Consider the following 13,215-nt stretch of genomic DNA (forward strand, 5'->3'; position numbering starts at 1 on the left):
TCCACAGGAAGAACCGGTCCACAGAGTGTGGATCTTCCATGTGTTCATCAGCTCGTTGACATTTAAACAGGCGCTTCACAAAACATGGACATAAAACCTGCATGTTCTTTAATGTCCAGCAGGGGGCGACTCGTAGAGCAAAGCCTGACTGTACAGACATTTATGGGGAACAGAGTATACTGCTCAGCTGATCTGAGGTCAGCAGACACTCCTGATGAGTTCACGGTCCGAGTCGCTGGTTTCAGGTGTGATCGAATGAAAAGCTCGACCCCACCAGAGACGACAAGGACAGATGTTTAGATGTGCACGTACGACGTGCACGGAGCCGCGCACTGACATCGTTCTCCTGCAGATGTTCGCTCAGCGAGCCTCGGAGGTCACGGCTGTTTCTCAGGCTGTCTGTGGCTGCTTATCATTTTCAAAGTCTTTGTGGGATTTTTCTTTGTTTCCTGATATAAAGCGAGCTTTGAGCTCGGACTGTTTGGGAAATCCGTCTTGTTGTTTAGTCACAGCTGCAGACTCAACATCAGCTGGAATGTGGTTTTCCTGTAAGAGGAGACGCCGAGAGGCCGATGGTTTGATTCCCTGCTGTGTTTTCACTCAGGTCAGAGAGAAACCAGACCACTGGCACCGAGGCAGTAATGTGTGTGTGTGTGTGTGTGTGTGTGTGTGCGCTCAGGCTACGGACAGACCGGTCCTCACGCTCAGAGTCCAGGGTACGACTCCATCGCCTCGGCAGTGTCAGGGATGATGCACGTCACCGGGCCCGAGGTCAGACTCAGACCGCACATGCTCAGTAACGTCCTGATCCTGCTGAGCATGAACAGGTTTCCATGTCTTTACAAATGAAACACTTGTGATGTTACTGTCAGACTCTGACCTGATGTCTGGCTTCACTTTACAGAACTTTGCGACGCGGCTGTAGAAATATCAGCACGCAGGAAGTGCAGAAAGTGAACTTCAAATTAAAATGTTAAACATTTTCTTGGCTCGTCATCGTAGCTGAGAATGTAAACACTGTGAAACAGTCTTCAGGATGCAGATATTTTATTTCAAAATAAAAGCCAGGCACATGAAACTTACGGTCATGAACAGATGAAGAATGTTGAAGCAGTTTAGAGTTCATCTTTGATTTACTAGTTACTGAATGAAAGTTTATGTCCTCACAGTTTGACTCACCCCTCGTTTCTCTGTTTTCCTTCCAAGCAGCCAGAACTTCTTGTATTGTTTGAGTGGCTCCAGCTTCCTGAAGCTCTTTCAGTTCTTCTGTAAACATTGGCTGCTTCATGTCTCACCTTCAGTCCAGTCCTTGTACCCGAGCATTTTCCTCGAGGGACGACCAGTGTTGTGCACAGAACAGACACCAGGTTTAAATGTGACCTTTAGGCTCTTTACTCCCACACATCACTTGATCCTCTTTAGCAGAGTGAGGCCTGCAGACCTCTGACAGCCCTGTCCTACAGAAAGAGGCACAGATAGAAACAAACATGCTCACACCAAATGTTCAGCTTCAGGCTTGTTGTTGTGCAAACTCAGCGTTCCTTATTTCCTGTGTTTGTACTTTCATACATAATAATGAGACAGATTTCCTTAGTATATGAAACGAGGGGTGGCTCAAGACTTTTGCACAGGATTAATCTGGAATGAGTCCTTGTAAATCTCAGCACTGACAGGAAGTACTGACTCTGACGCGTTCACAGCACGTCAGCTTTCTGGATCATCTCCCATAATCCTCTGTTTCTGCTGGCAGGGCGGCGACCCGGTGCGTCCGGGAGTCGCCATGACGGACTTGGCGACGGGGCTGTACGCACACGGAGCTGTCATGGCCGCCCTGCTGCAACGGCAGAAGACGGGCAGAGGAGTTCACATCGACTGCAACCTGCTGTCATCACAGGTAAAACCACCTGACGATGAGCCAATCAGCTCTCAGTATTCTCCACAGGTGAATGCAGTGTAAGAGACGCCAGCAGACCAGCGGGTACTCCAGGTGCTGAGAGGAAGTGATGTACAGGTGGGGGCGCTGTGACGCTCAGCTGGCAGCTGAAACCCACTCAGGTGACACACAAGCTCAGTCAGAGCCTCAGGACACATCAGCTGAGCAGACGCTCTTACCTGCAGCAGGTACGGCGCTGTGTTCAGGGTCAGCTGGTAAATGAAAGCGCTGAGGCTGGCTGATCGATGGAGTGTTTGTGACGGTGCAGATAAGCAGTCGCTGCAGCTGTGTGTGGAGCAGGAAGGTGGAGGCATTGGAACAAGCCTGTGATTTATCCTGATCAGTTTAAACAGACGCGTCAGTGTTTCTCTGACTGTTTAAATGAAGCGAGCGATTCTTAATCCTGCAACCACCCGGACTCGGAGACGGACGGGACCCGCGTCCCGCTTGGACCCGGCACCTCCCGGGGTGCGTTTGATTTGCAGTGTCAGGACGCGCTGCTTGTCTGACAGTGTTGCTTTTAAAGGCATGTTTTATGTTTTCTGCATTCTCATTTTTCACCTCTCTGGCTGGGAAAGGCGCTGCGATACGACCGAGTTCAGCTCGTTTCAGGACTTTATGATCCTGCAGAGAGTCTCAGTCTGCAGTTTAGAAACAAACACGCAGAAACAGCTGCTTCGGCCTGAAAGCGCTGGGCAGCTCAGCGGGGTCGTGTTTGGACAGAAAGGGACAGATGATGGGATGACATGTGGATAAAAGTTAACGTGTGTCTCGCTGAGTTTTGGTCCAGCATGCGGGACCGGAGCAGCGTCCGTGCTCCTCAGCACCGACCTGCCAAGAAGATTCATAAACGCCACCAACAAACACCAACCAGCATCCTGAGCTCCAACCTTTAAATTTAACCCATGAACAGAAATGTTACCTGAAGTCTGGACTCACGATGAAGGATGATGATGAATATGACTGCATACACCAATCTGTAGCACGCCTCCTGTGATTGGTTAACAAGGCTGTGAGGTTCTGATCCTTGCGGTCGAGTCTTGAGGCTGCTACAAATAAAATACCCACAATCCCCCTCTTAAATCCCACTGCATTCCTGTCTGAAGTGCTGCAACCACAGGCATGCCGGCCGCAGTGCGAACAATGAGCGCGCACAGCGCTCTGATCCGAATCCGTGTGGAGCGTGTGAGCGTCGGGGGATGGAACCGCTACGAGCTGCCTGCAGGTCCCACAGAGCTTCAGGCGCAGGAGAGTCAAACAGTCTGAAGCTCAGCTTGAAGCAGTCGTGGTGAGTCAGAGGAAGTCAGTGTCATGCAGAAGAATAGTTTGATAAGAAGATAAAAACCTGTCAGCACCCTGACCCGGGAGGGGAGGGGGGGGGGGGTCATCCTTGAAGCTTCGTTTGTAGAAGAACAACAGAAACCGTCCACGAGCGTCTGTGCAGCGACTCGCTGCAGTTTGAGTCAGGTGATCGTGATGTGGCTGAAGTGCAGATTCTTTGATTCAAGTTGATGAAGGGAAATATTGAAGTAACCCTTCAGGTGTCTGTGAGCAGCACGCACACCTCACAGCATCATGTGACTCGCTGAGGCAGGCGTGTCGGTGAAGACGTTGGAGAAGCTTTAACCTCATCGTTACCTGCTGGTGAAATAAAGCTGACAGGGTCCAATAATTGTTTTATAAATTCATGACCCTGACTAACCGTGATGTTTCCAGACTCGGTGACCGTGTTAAACTCTGCAGCTTCATCATCATGTTTGTAAGTGTGATCCATGATGTGCCTTCATCACGCTGCTGATATTTGCAGCAGCTCTTCAGACGCAGTGAGCGGCTCGGTGTGCACGCTGAGGAGAGATCAGCTGTTAGCGCCCGTGTGACCGGGCTCAGGTGTAACTGCCGCCTCTCTCTCTCTCAGGTTTCCTGTCTCAGCCATATTGCTGCTAACTACCTGAATGCGGGGAAGGAGGCGAGGCGCTGGGGGACGGCCCACGAGAGCATCGTACCTTACCAGGTAACACCTTCAACTGGCCACTATCTAACAATAACTTTATTGATATCACACCTGCAACACAGAGAAAAGACAGAAAAAACCTCAGGAAATATAACATTGAATCAACATTGTTAGATAATAAAAGAATAAAACGGTGACGTCAGGAAAACAGAAGAAAACTGAAAAGTGATGCACGAATATTAAATAATGATGAGCTGATCTCAGCTGTGACGACGGCAGCAGAACAAAGGGTTGAACTTTATAATGTGGCCAGTCAGTCCTTTCTAATTAAACAGAGTTTAAGTGTCATTGTTATACTTACAGGTGGCTGCACTAGAATCAGGTTTCATAGGAAACAAAGGAGTAATTATGGTGTGATTTCCTGCTGATTCAGCAGAAACATGTTTCTCTATCTTACATAGTAAGCATGTTGTAGTTCTCAGGGCCGTGTTGTGGTTTGACCTTTAACCTTTGGGAAAGGAGACAGACTCTACTGTAGGAACATTTAAGAGCAGCACTTACATGTAGCTACAGTAGAGTCACAAACCAGAGTTTACCACAGACGTGTCCACTCTTCTGTCACTGCGATGTTACGGTTTAACAGCGTTTAGCCTCTAAAACGCGCCTCAGCCGGATGATCGAAGCGCGTCATTGGTCGGCGAGCCGTGAGCCAGCTGACTGTGTGGCTCTTCTTCTCTGGTGTCTCTTTGAGCGTCTCTGCCAGCTGTAGTTCTGGTGTGTTTGACAGTTTCCCTCCAGGCTTGAGGAGACTCTGTGAGCTTGTTTGTTATTAACAGACTTTATTGCATCTGCGGGAGGAACACACGTCTCTGACGCCAGAAACTGCTTCAGACTAAGATGGGCTGAATTACACTTTCAGGGTCTCGGCGCACGCTCTGACCTCCCTCTCTCCGGCCACACCCTCCAGCTTTGTTGGTGCAGATTTACGGATCTGAGAGTTTTCTCAGAGCTTCTAACATCCAAATATACGAGTCTCAGGCGTGAGCGTTGTCAGAGGAAGAGCTGTTTGAGATCTGAGGAAGTCCTGAGAGTTGACGTCAAGAGAAGGACGGAGCAGGACGAGCTTTGAGCCATAAATCAGATGGACAATTATCAAACAATTAGAAGTGATTAGTGTCATCTTAAACGTTTTGTGTCACACTGCCGCCTGGGTGGAAGTGATTTCCAGTTCTCCTCAAACCAACCACACAGGCGGCTCTGCTCGTGTTGCACTTTTTGTCTTAAACCACTTTAAAGGTCACAAACGTCTCTTCGAGGCCATCGCGTTGGTTCTTGATATCAACAGAGTGTGTCCATCCTCCAGGCTGTCACTGTAACAAATGACAGTTTCTTTTCCTGATCACATTTGAAGGTTCATAAAAGCATGAGAGAGCAGAGTTAGAGCTGTTTCTCTTCTCCCTCGGCTTCTCTGTGGTGTCGTTAAATGTGAATTATCTGTTTCTGCAAGGTTCAAAGCGCTCGGGGTTTTGGCTGGATGGAAATCAGCAGATGCAGACTGAACACAAACCAACCCATGCAGGAAACCCTGATTAAAATATAAAACTAAATAAAGAGAAGCAGCAGCTGGAACCGCTCCTGCTTCACGGAGTTTCATATTGAACTGAAAACTGCTGTCAGGCAGCACAAAGTTGTTTCAGAGACTTTTAAAAATCATCTTTGAGCTGACAAGAATACTTAATGACGAGGTGGGCGTGGCAATGGGCAGATTTACAGGGAGGTTAAAGTAGATCCCGGACGAGCTCCCAAACTATGTTCTACATACTCCAACAGCATCAGCTCAGTCGGAGCATCTCCGATAATTAACCTGCTTGTAACCTGTAAGACCGGTCGGAGCGGGCACGCTCCGTTTTGCGTAACTATTTTTAAATCCCTGTACAACTGCAACCGTGTAAGCTAGCGCAATAATTTTAGTTGCATATGAAACCGGAGGAGTTGTACTTACATCTTATGCCATCAGCTTGTGCTCGGTCACGGTTTCCTTCCACATATAGCTTTGCAAAATTTCGTAAAAAGTATTTGCAGCAACATAAACATAATATTCCAGAAACACGCTTTGCCGATCCGATCAGCTGTTCATAACACCTCCTACGTTGGAATAGACGCCAGCGCAAACTATCGCGTGTCCGCCATGACCTGCCCGAAACCGGAAGTGACATCATTTTCACGGAAAATGTAGTTTTTTACTTTCAGGGCCTTATAAGCCTATACTGGTGTTTTTATAAGTCATGCTTGACTTTTAGCTTCCCTGAATAGTTTCTGGGATGCTTAGAACTCAAACTGCACTGCTGGAAATAGTTTATTTTCATGCACACGCTGTTTTTTTGCAAATTAGCATTATAATATTTATTTTGGTTTTCCCTGCAGGGCATAAAAATTGGTGTATCTCAAAAATAAAACTTTGAAGACACTCAAAATAAATTTCCTGTGGCTAGAAACTATTTTGTGCAACTTTTTTGTATTTACAGTTTTGAGGAATAAAACTGGAAATATATGCAAATAAAAACAAAAATGATTTTCAATTTTTTTTTGTAGTTTATTGCACTGTTTTGCAATTTATGTAGTTTCTATGAACTTAAAGCATAAATATTAATAAAATTGGGGCTATAATGGTTGTATTGATGTATAGCAACTTGAAATGCTCCCAAAAATGGCTCCACAGCATGTAAAATATAAAGATAAGCTCTGGCAGACTTGGCTCTGTGGTAGGTCTTAAAGTTACGATGCGTTGACTTGGATCAGGCTCGTGTCTCTTTAACGTGTTGCAGTTCTTTGTATTGTTTTTGCTGTCTGACTACTTTTAAAAGTGTTTCTAAAACATGCCAGTTTTATTTTGTTTGCTTAGATTATTTTACTTTGCACGCAAAAACAAAATGATTTCACAAAAACTTATTAGCTTCCCTGATGCTAACGGTCAGCAGTGTGTCCTGTTTGCTGGGTAACAGCCTGCAGTCGTCTCCTGAGCGATCACACATCCTTCTATCTTCATCATTCCTCCCACCTCGATGAGATTCCCAGACACTGAATTGTCACCAGAACATACTGCCACCACTGTGCTTCACTGTGGGGATGCTCCTTTGGGTCGTAGCCCGTCTCCTTTCTCCAAACTCTGTGCACGAAGCTCTGCTTTCATCTGATCTGACCAAAGTACACTGCAGTCTGTAGAATCTGCATAGAGTCAGCATACCTCAGTGCGACATGCAGAAGTGGACTATTTCCCGGTCTGCAGCCTCTCAGTGCATCCCTGTGCGATTCCCGACTCGGCTGAGTCATCCACGAGTGTCTCTTCAGTGGTTCTGGGCTCTTTAGACTCACTCGTTTTGAAATCTTTGCTTGGTTCTGCCCGGTCTGTTCTCGGTGACAGTCTTTGGATTTCTTGATGATGCTTCCCTCTGCAGTCCTTCACACATGGAAAAGCCGAGACAACTTTGTATGTTTGTCTTTGTGAGCATTAAATTCTTCTAAAGTCTAAACTGATTTCTTTGGCATGAAGCTTCCTCAGTGACGGCTCAAACCCTGGCTGGGGTTTGTAAAACAGGAAGATAACCCTCAGATTTAACATTCAGCTGTAACTGAACCTGACCCCACGCTCGGACCCTGCTCGATCCAGCCACCTGAATCTTTAAAAGTCCTTAACTCTGATGTTTTCTTCATTTCGGGTTCCTGGAACTCATTTCAATAAAATGAACCATTAACTGTTATTACTGTCAGATAAGTAGAAATGAATAAATAAAGAACTTCTTCACATTCACTCGTGTTTTCTATCCGCCGTCAGTCTGCTTCACATTACTGACTCAGCCTGAGGGAGATGTTGCTGTTATTATGGAGGGTCATGACTCACATGTGGACGCGCACACACACACACACACACACACACACACACACACACACACACACAGTGCGTGATGTTTTCTCCTTCCTCTGGCGGCTCGATTCTTGTGGTCACCATCTCTAACCAGCCGCAGCTTTATCGTCCGACACTGTTTTAATCCTCGTGTGAACCGGCTTACCCACAATGCAGCGTTCCCTCACCCTCCTCCCACCCCCAAAGCCGCCAGAGATGAAAGCGGAGCCGACGGGTTCTCCGGAGATCATGACAGTCGGAACAACAGAATTACTGGTGTTGTGGTTGCGGCTTTGCGAGGAAGATGTTAGAGCTGAAGAAGCCATCCGTTCCCCTGTCGACGCTTTTTAAGTTCACATCTGATTTCTGAGATGGTTCAATTTCAAAAAAACAGAGACATCCGCCGTGCCAGAGAGGAGACTTCAGAGGATCGGAGGTTGAACTCGGACGATAATCTGTCTGCAGACGAGTTGTCGGAGAAGCAGGACTTCCAGGACTACAGCTGCACTCAGAGCTACAGCGTGTCCACACTGTGGAATCTAATTCTGAATTTACATTTGTGTTAGGATAAAACTTCAAACAATGAAAACAAGACCGCACATGAAAGAAACTTCTAATAAATTCTAGTTCACACAGACATGTTAAAGCACCATTTCTTACAGATAGTCGATAAATACCAAAGTCAAAGGTGCTCAGACAAACATCGGCTGTCCCGGCTGGAGAGATGCACAGACACGATGCACTGGGCTGTGAAATAAACCGAACACACCGTGCTGGTTCAACACGGACCAATCCAAACCTGGGTGATGTTGACTCAGCACGCTGGATGGTGCTAGCAACCCCATCAGTTTCTTTTTGCCAATTAGCCTCGGAAACCACATGCGGTAGCATCTACCTGTCAGTCAAAGAAGCCACGCCCCCAATAATGCAAACTTTACACAACTTAAACAGGTGAGTAAACAAACAGTTTGTGTGTCAGGCTGTAAACGTGTTTATTTCTGCTCCAACGTTTTAAGGGGACTGGCTCGCTGCCGGAGCCTCTGGTGGACATCAGGGGAACTGCAGTGTTTGGCACATGTGCAGTAGATGAAAGCAGCGACTGTGGAACATCAGGAAATGTCCTTTGAAACTAAAACTAGCAGCTGGAGGAGCCTAAAAATTAAAAAATGTAAATATGTGAAGGTCAGCAGCTTCAGGTCTGCAGCCAGCAGGGGGCAGAAGCCGCCCGCTGCGACCTCTCTGAGGACTGTTTGAGGTTTTGTGGGTGAATGTCCCATCGCAGCCCTGTGTGGACTGCATTACCCACAATTCCCTGGAGGGTGAGATGAAACCGAAGCAGCAGTGTGACTGAGGGGTTAGTGGTCTGAATGCACACACAGCGCAGCGGGACGTGGCCGCCGCCGAGTGTGTGCGCTGTGATGTATGACAGCTGCTCTGCTGCTGCTTTCATGTGGTGAAGAGTTTTTATTACAGGCACTTCAGTGAGCGAGGAAGAGGAGGAGAAGATGAGCGGGGAGATTAGAGGAGGAGGAAGGCCTCCATCGGCTGGCCTTTTGAGGAGGTTTCCTCTGGTGGGCTTCGGGTTATTAACGCTGATCCTTCATGATCTCACCACCTTTTATTTAATCAGAGTAAATTTCATATCTACCTGCTGGGAAGCATCGACTTAATGAAAATGATTTTATTCCCCACAGTCGGCAGCACAAAGTCAGCGTCTGCTGCTTCAGAACTTCCTAAAGTCCTGGGAAGTTGTTCTACCGGAGTCCTGAAACTTATTTCTTTGATCGTGTGTTAGTGTATCGAGTTTCTGCTCTTCTCTCGTGCTCTGCCATCTGCAGCACAACACAAACATGTTGCACTGCAGTGAAAAAAACCTGACCTGAAGCACATCGATGTAGTTGTTGAAGTCCAGCTCAGTCAGCCAGGCTGTCCCAGCGTCTTTTCACTTTGAACCTGTGAAAAACAAAAGCTGAGCAGACGTGAAGTCAGAGGTGTCCCATCAGCTTTAAGGCAGTGCCCACATCACTCATGCAGTAACCTGTGAAGAGATGGAGGGGAGCGCGTTCAACTTCCGCACAAGAGAAAACACGTTCATATTTATGTTGGAGGAAGTCTAGCTGCAGTAATATTCATGCTTCATCATTTTGGATTATACACAAGCTGAGCAGAGGTATGGACGTGAATGTAAGAGCCTGTCAGAGGTTAGACGTGTGCGGTTGTGAGCGTGCTGTCAGAGGTTTCTATCAGACTGAAACGTCGCTGTGTTCATGTTGTGTGTTTTTCTTTCAGGGCTTCAAAACCAAAGACGGGCACATCGTTGTGGCTGCGGGCAATGAAAAGCAGTTTGTCCGAGTCTGCCAGGTGAGTCCGTTTACCTGTACGGACACAGACATGCTACCACGGAAACAGCTGGCTTGAAGAATGTTTCTCCCACTCACTCTCTGCTGTCTGTGGAAATCTGCAGGTCATGGAGCTGACGGAGCTGACGGAGGAGCCCAAGTACAAAAGCAACAAGCTGAGAGTCGAGAACCGCAAACAGCTGCTGCACACACTGTCACAGAGGTACACACACACACACACACACACACACACTGTCACAGAGGTACACACACACACACACACACACACACACACTGTTACAGAGGTACACACACACACGCACACACACATACGCACACACACACACACACTGTCACAGAGGTACACACGCACACACACACTGTCACAGAGGTACACACACGCGCACACACACACACACACATACGCACACACACACTGTCACAGAGGTACACACACGCGCGCACACACACACACACATACGCACACACACACTGTCACAGAGGTACGCACACACGCACACACACACTGTCACAGAGGTACGCACACACGCACACACACACTGTCACAGAGGTACACACACGCGCACACACACACATACGCACACACACACTGTCACAGAGGTACACACGCACACACACACTGTCACAGAGGTACGCACACACGCACACACACACACACACGCACACTGTCACAGAGGTACACACGCACACACACACTGTCACAGAGGTACGCACACACACACACACACACGCACACTGTCACAGAGGTACACACACACACACACACACACACACACTGTCACAGAGGTACACACACACACACACACACACACGCACACTGTCACAGAGGTACACACACACACACACACACACACACACTGTCACAGAGGTACACACACACACACACACACACACACACTGTCACAGAGGTACACACACACACACACACACACGCACACTGTCACAGAGGTACACACACACACACACACACACACACACTGTCACAGAGGTACACACACGCGCACACACACACACACGCACACTGTCACAGAGGTACACACACACACACACACACACACACACACTGTCACAGAGGTACGCACACACACACACACACACACACTGTCACAGAGGTACACACACACACACACACACACTGTCACAGAGGTACACACACACACACACACACACACACACACACACTGTCACAGAGGTACACACACACTGGGAGGTGTCTGTCAGGTGTCTCTTCCTGTTGAAAAAGAGTTCTTCTTCCACGTGGTTGCCAAGTTGTTCACTGTCATCATCATCGGGAGCCCTGAGGTCCTTGGTAAATGGTAAATGGCCTGTATTTATATAGCGCCTTACTAGTCCCTAAGGACCCCAAAGCGCTTTACATATCCAGTCATCCACACATTCACACACACATTCACACACTGGTGATGGGATGCTACATTGTAGCTACAGCCACCCTGGGGCGCATTGACAGAGGCGAGGCTGCCGGACACTGGCGCCACCGGGCCCTCTGACCACCACCAGTAGGCAACGGGTGAAGTGTCTTGCCCAAGGACACAACGACCGAGACTGTCCAAGCCAGGGCTCGAACCGGCAACCTTCCGATTACAAGACGAACTCCCAACTCTTGAGCCACGATCGGCCTAGAACAGTGATGAAGAGACAGGACAGTTTGACCAATCAGAACATGTTTTAGGTAAACGTTATCCTCTTCATCTGTCTGTCAGGTTCCTGCAGGAGACCACGGCTGATTGGCTGAAGAAGTTCAAGGGCTCAGGTGTTCCAGTTGGGCCAATCAACAGCATTCAAGAAGTGTTCTCCGAGCCACAGGTCAGTGACGACACTCATCCTCCGTCTGTGGTTGAGTGGAGTAGGGCTGGGCAATATGGCCTAAAATCCATATCACGGTATAATTTGAAGCATGTGCTGTAACGATATATATCGCGATATATTCTTTTCTTGTGTGTAACATATTTAACACACTATAAGGCGCACTTAAAATCCTTTAATTTTCTCAAAAATCGACAGAGCGCCTTATGTATGAATTCTGGTTGTGCTTACTGACCTCGAACCGATTTTATGTGCTACACGGCGCTCACAAATCTGTCAAAAAATGTTTACGACTTTGCTAAGCTACGAAGCCGCACCGCTTGATGGATTGTTGGACCATTACAGCTACCGTAGTCAGGAGCCTCGTGGAGGAATCTGGGTCCTAAACTCCGTCTGCTTCAGGTCCCAAAGCCAAACGAACACTGCAGCATCACTGAGAGTTAAAAACTGTCTAAATTCTTTCATCTTTAATACAATGATCAGCGTTGCAGCTTTACCAGGTGTAACAATTAAGTTTAACATCCAGGCATCCATGAAAACAGGATTCATTAAATTTAACGGAGTTAGAAGTTAGCAGGAAGTTAGCTCGCTAGCTTCCACCTAAACATGATATAGCATGTTCTGACTGAGAGATTTCTGAAAAATTCAAACGTACAGCTCTGCTATCACTTCCAACATAAATGAAGACAGGAAACTAAACAGCAGTGACGTTTGTAGGGTTACTGAAGTTGGGCTAGCTGCTATATAATGATGTGCTATGTGAGCGCTAGCTACACAGCTATGTTAGCATAATAAACACAGTGAAGCTGGAGGATGAACGCTAACTTTTTCCCACTCGATAAAAGTTAACGTGAAGGTTCCTGATGGTTAGGGACAAATGCAATCGCATGGTAGGATGCTGTAAACGGACCAAACTTCAGTCAGAACAACTGAGATAATCCATCCACAATACGAGATTACTCATTCATATACTGCAACAACACGGGAATAGAGCAGCTGTGTTAGAATACAGCATTAATGAATCAATGGTACAGAAGTGGAGGAAGCACAGTTTCTGGCTTTCCTCATATTCCAAAACGTGCTTCGTCTCTTTGCTTTTACTGTCGCCTGGCAACACGTACAGATGATATTGTTTGCGGCTGCTGCAATGCTTTTGATTGAAACAGGCGCAGCTTGATGACACCATCAACATGCGCTATCGCGGTAGAGCGGTATAGTCAAAATCTCTACCGTTGGCCAAATTCAC

General features: G+C 47.4%; 1 protein-coding gene across 3 annotated transcripts in view; it reads left to right on the forward strand.

The window, feature by feature from the left end:
• Positions 1 to 13,215, forward strand: part of sugct (succinyl-CoA:glutarate-CoA transferase) — a 67,101-nt gene that overhangs the window by 3,239 nt on the left and 50,647 nt on the right. For all 3 annotated transcript variants that reach the window (XM_080865530.1, XM_080865531.1, XM_080865532.1), the window contains exons 7-12: positions 680 to 771; positions 1,751 to 1,894; positions 3,849 to 3,944; positions 10,075 to 10,146; positions 10,250 to 10,347; positions 11,867 to 11,969. In XM_080865530.1, coding sequence (XP_080721656.1) covers positions 680 to 771; positions 1,751 to 1,894; positions 3,849 to 3,944; positions 10,075 to 10,146; positions 10,250 to 10,347; positions 11,867 to 11,969 — 605 coding nt within the window. The remainder of the gene's footprint in view (positions 1 to 679; positions 772 to 1,750; positions 1,895 to 3,848; positions 3,945 to 10,074; positions 10,147 to 10,249; positions 10,348 to 11,866; positions 11,970 to 13,215) is intronic.

The sequence above is a fragment of the Rhamphochromis sp. 'chilingali' genome, assembly GCF_963969265.1.
Source record: "Rhamphochromis sp. 'chilingali' genome assembly, chromosome: 18".
In the NCBI taxonomy this organism is placed as follows: Eukaryota; Metazoa; Chordata; class Actinopteri; order Cichliformes; family Cichlidae; genus Rhamphochromis; species Rhamphochromis sp. 'chilingali'.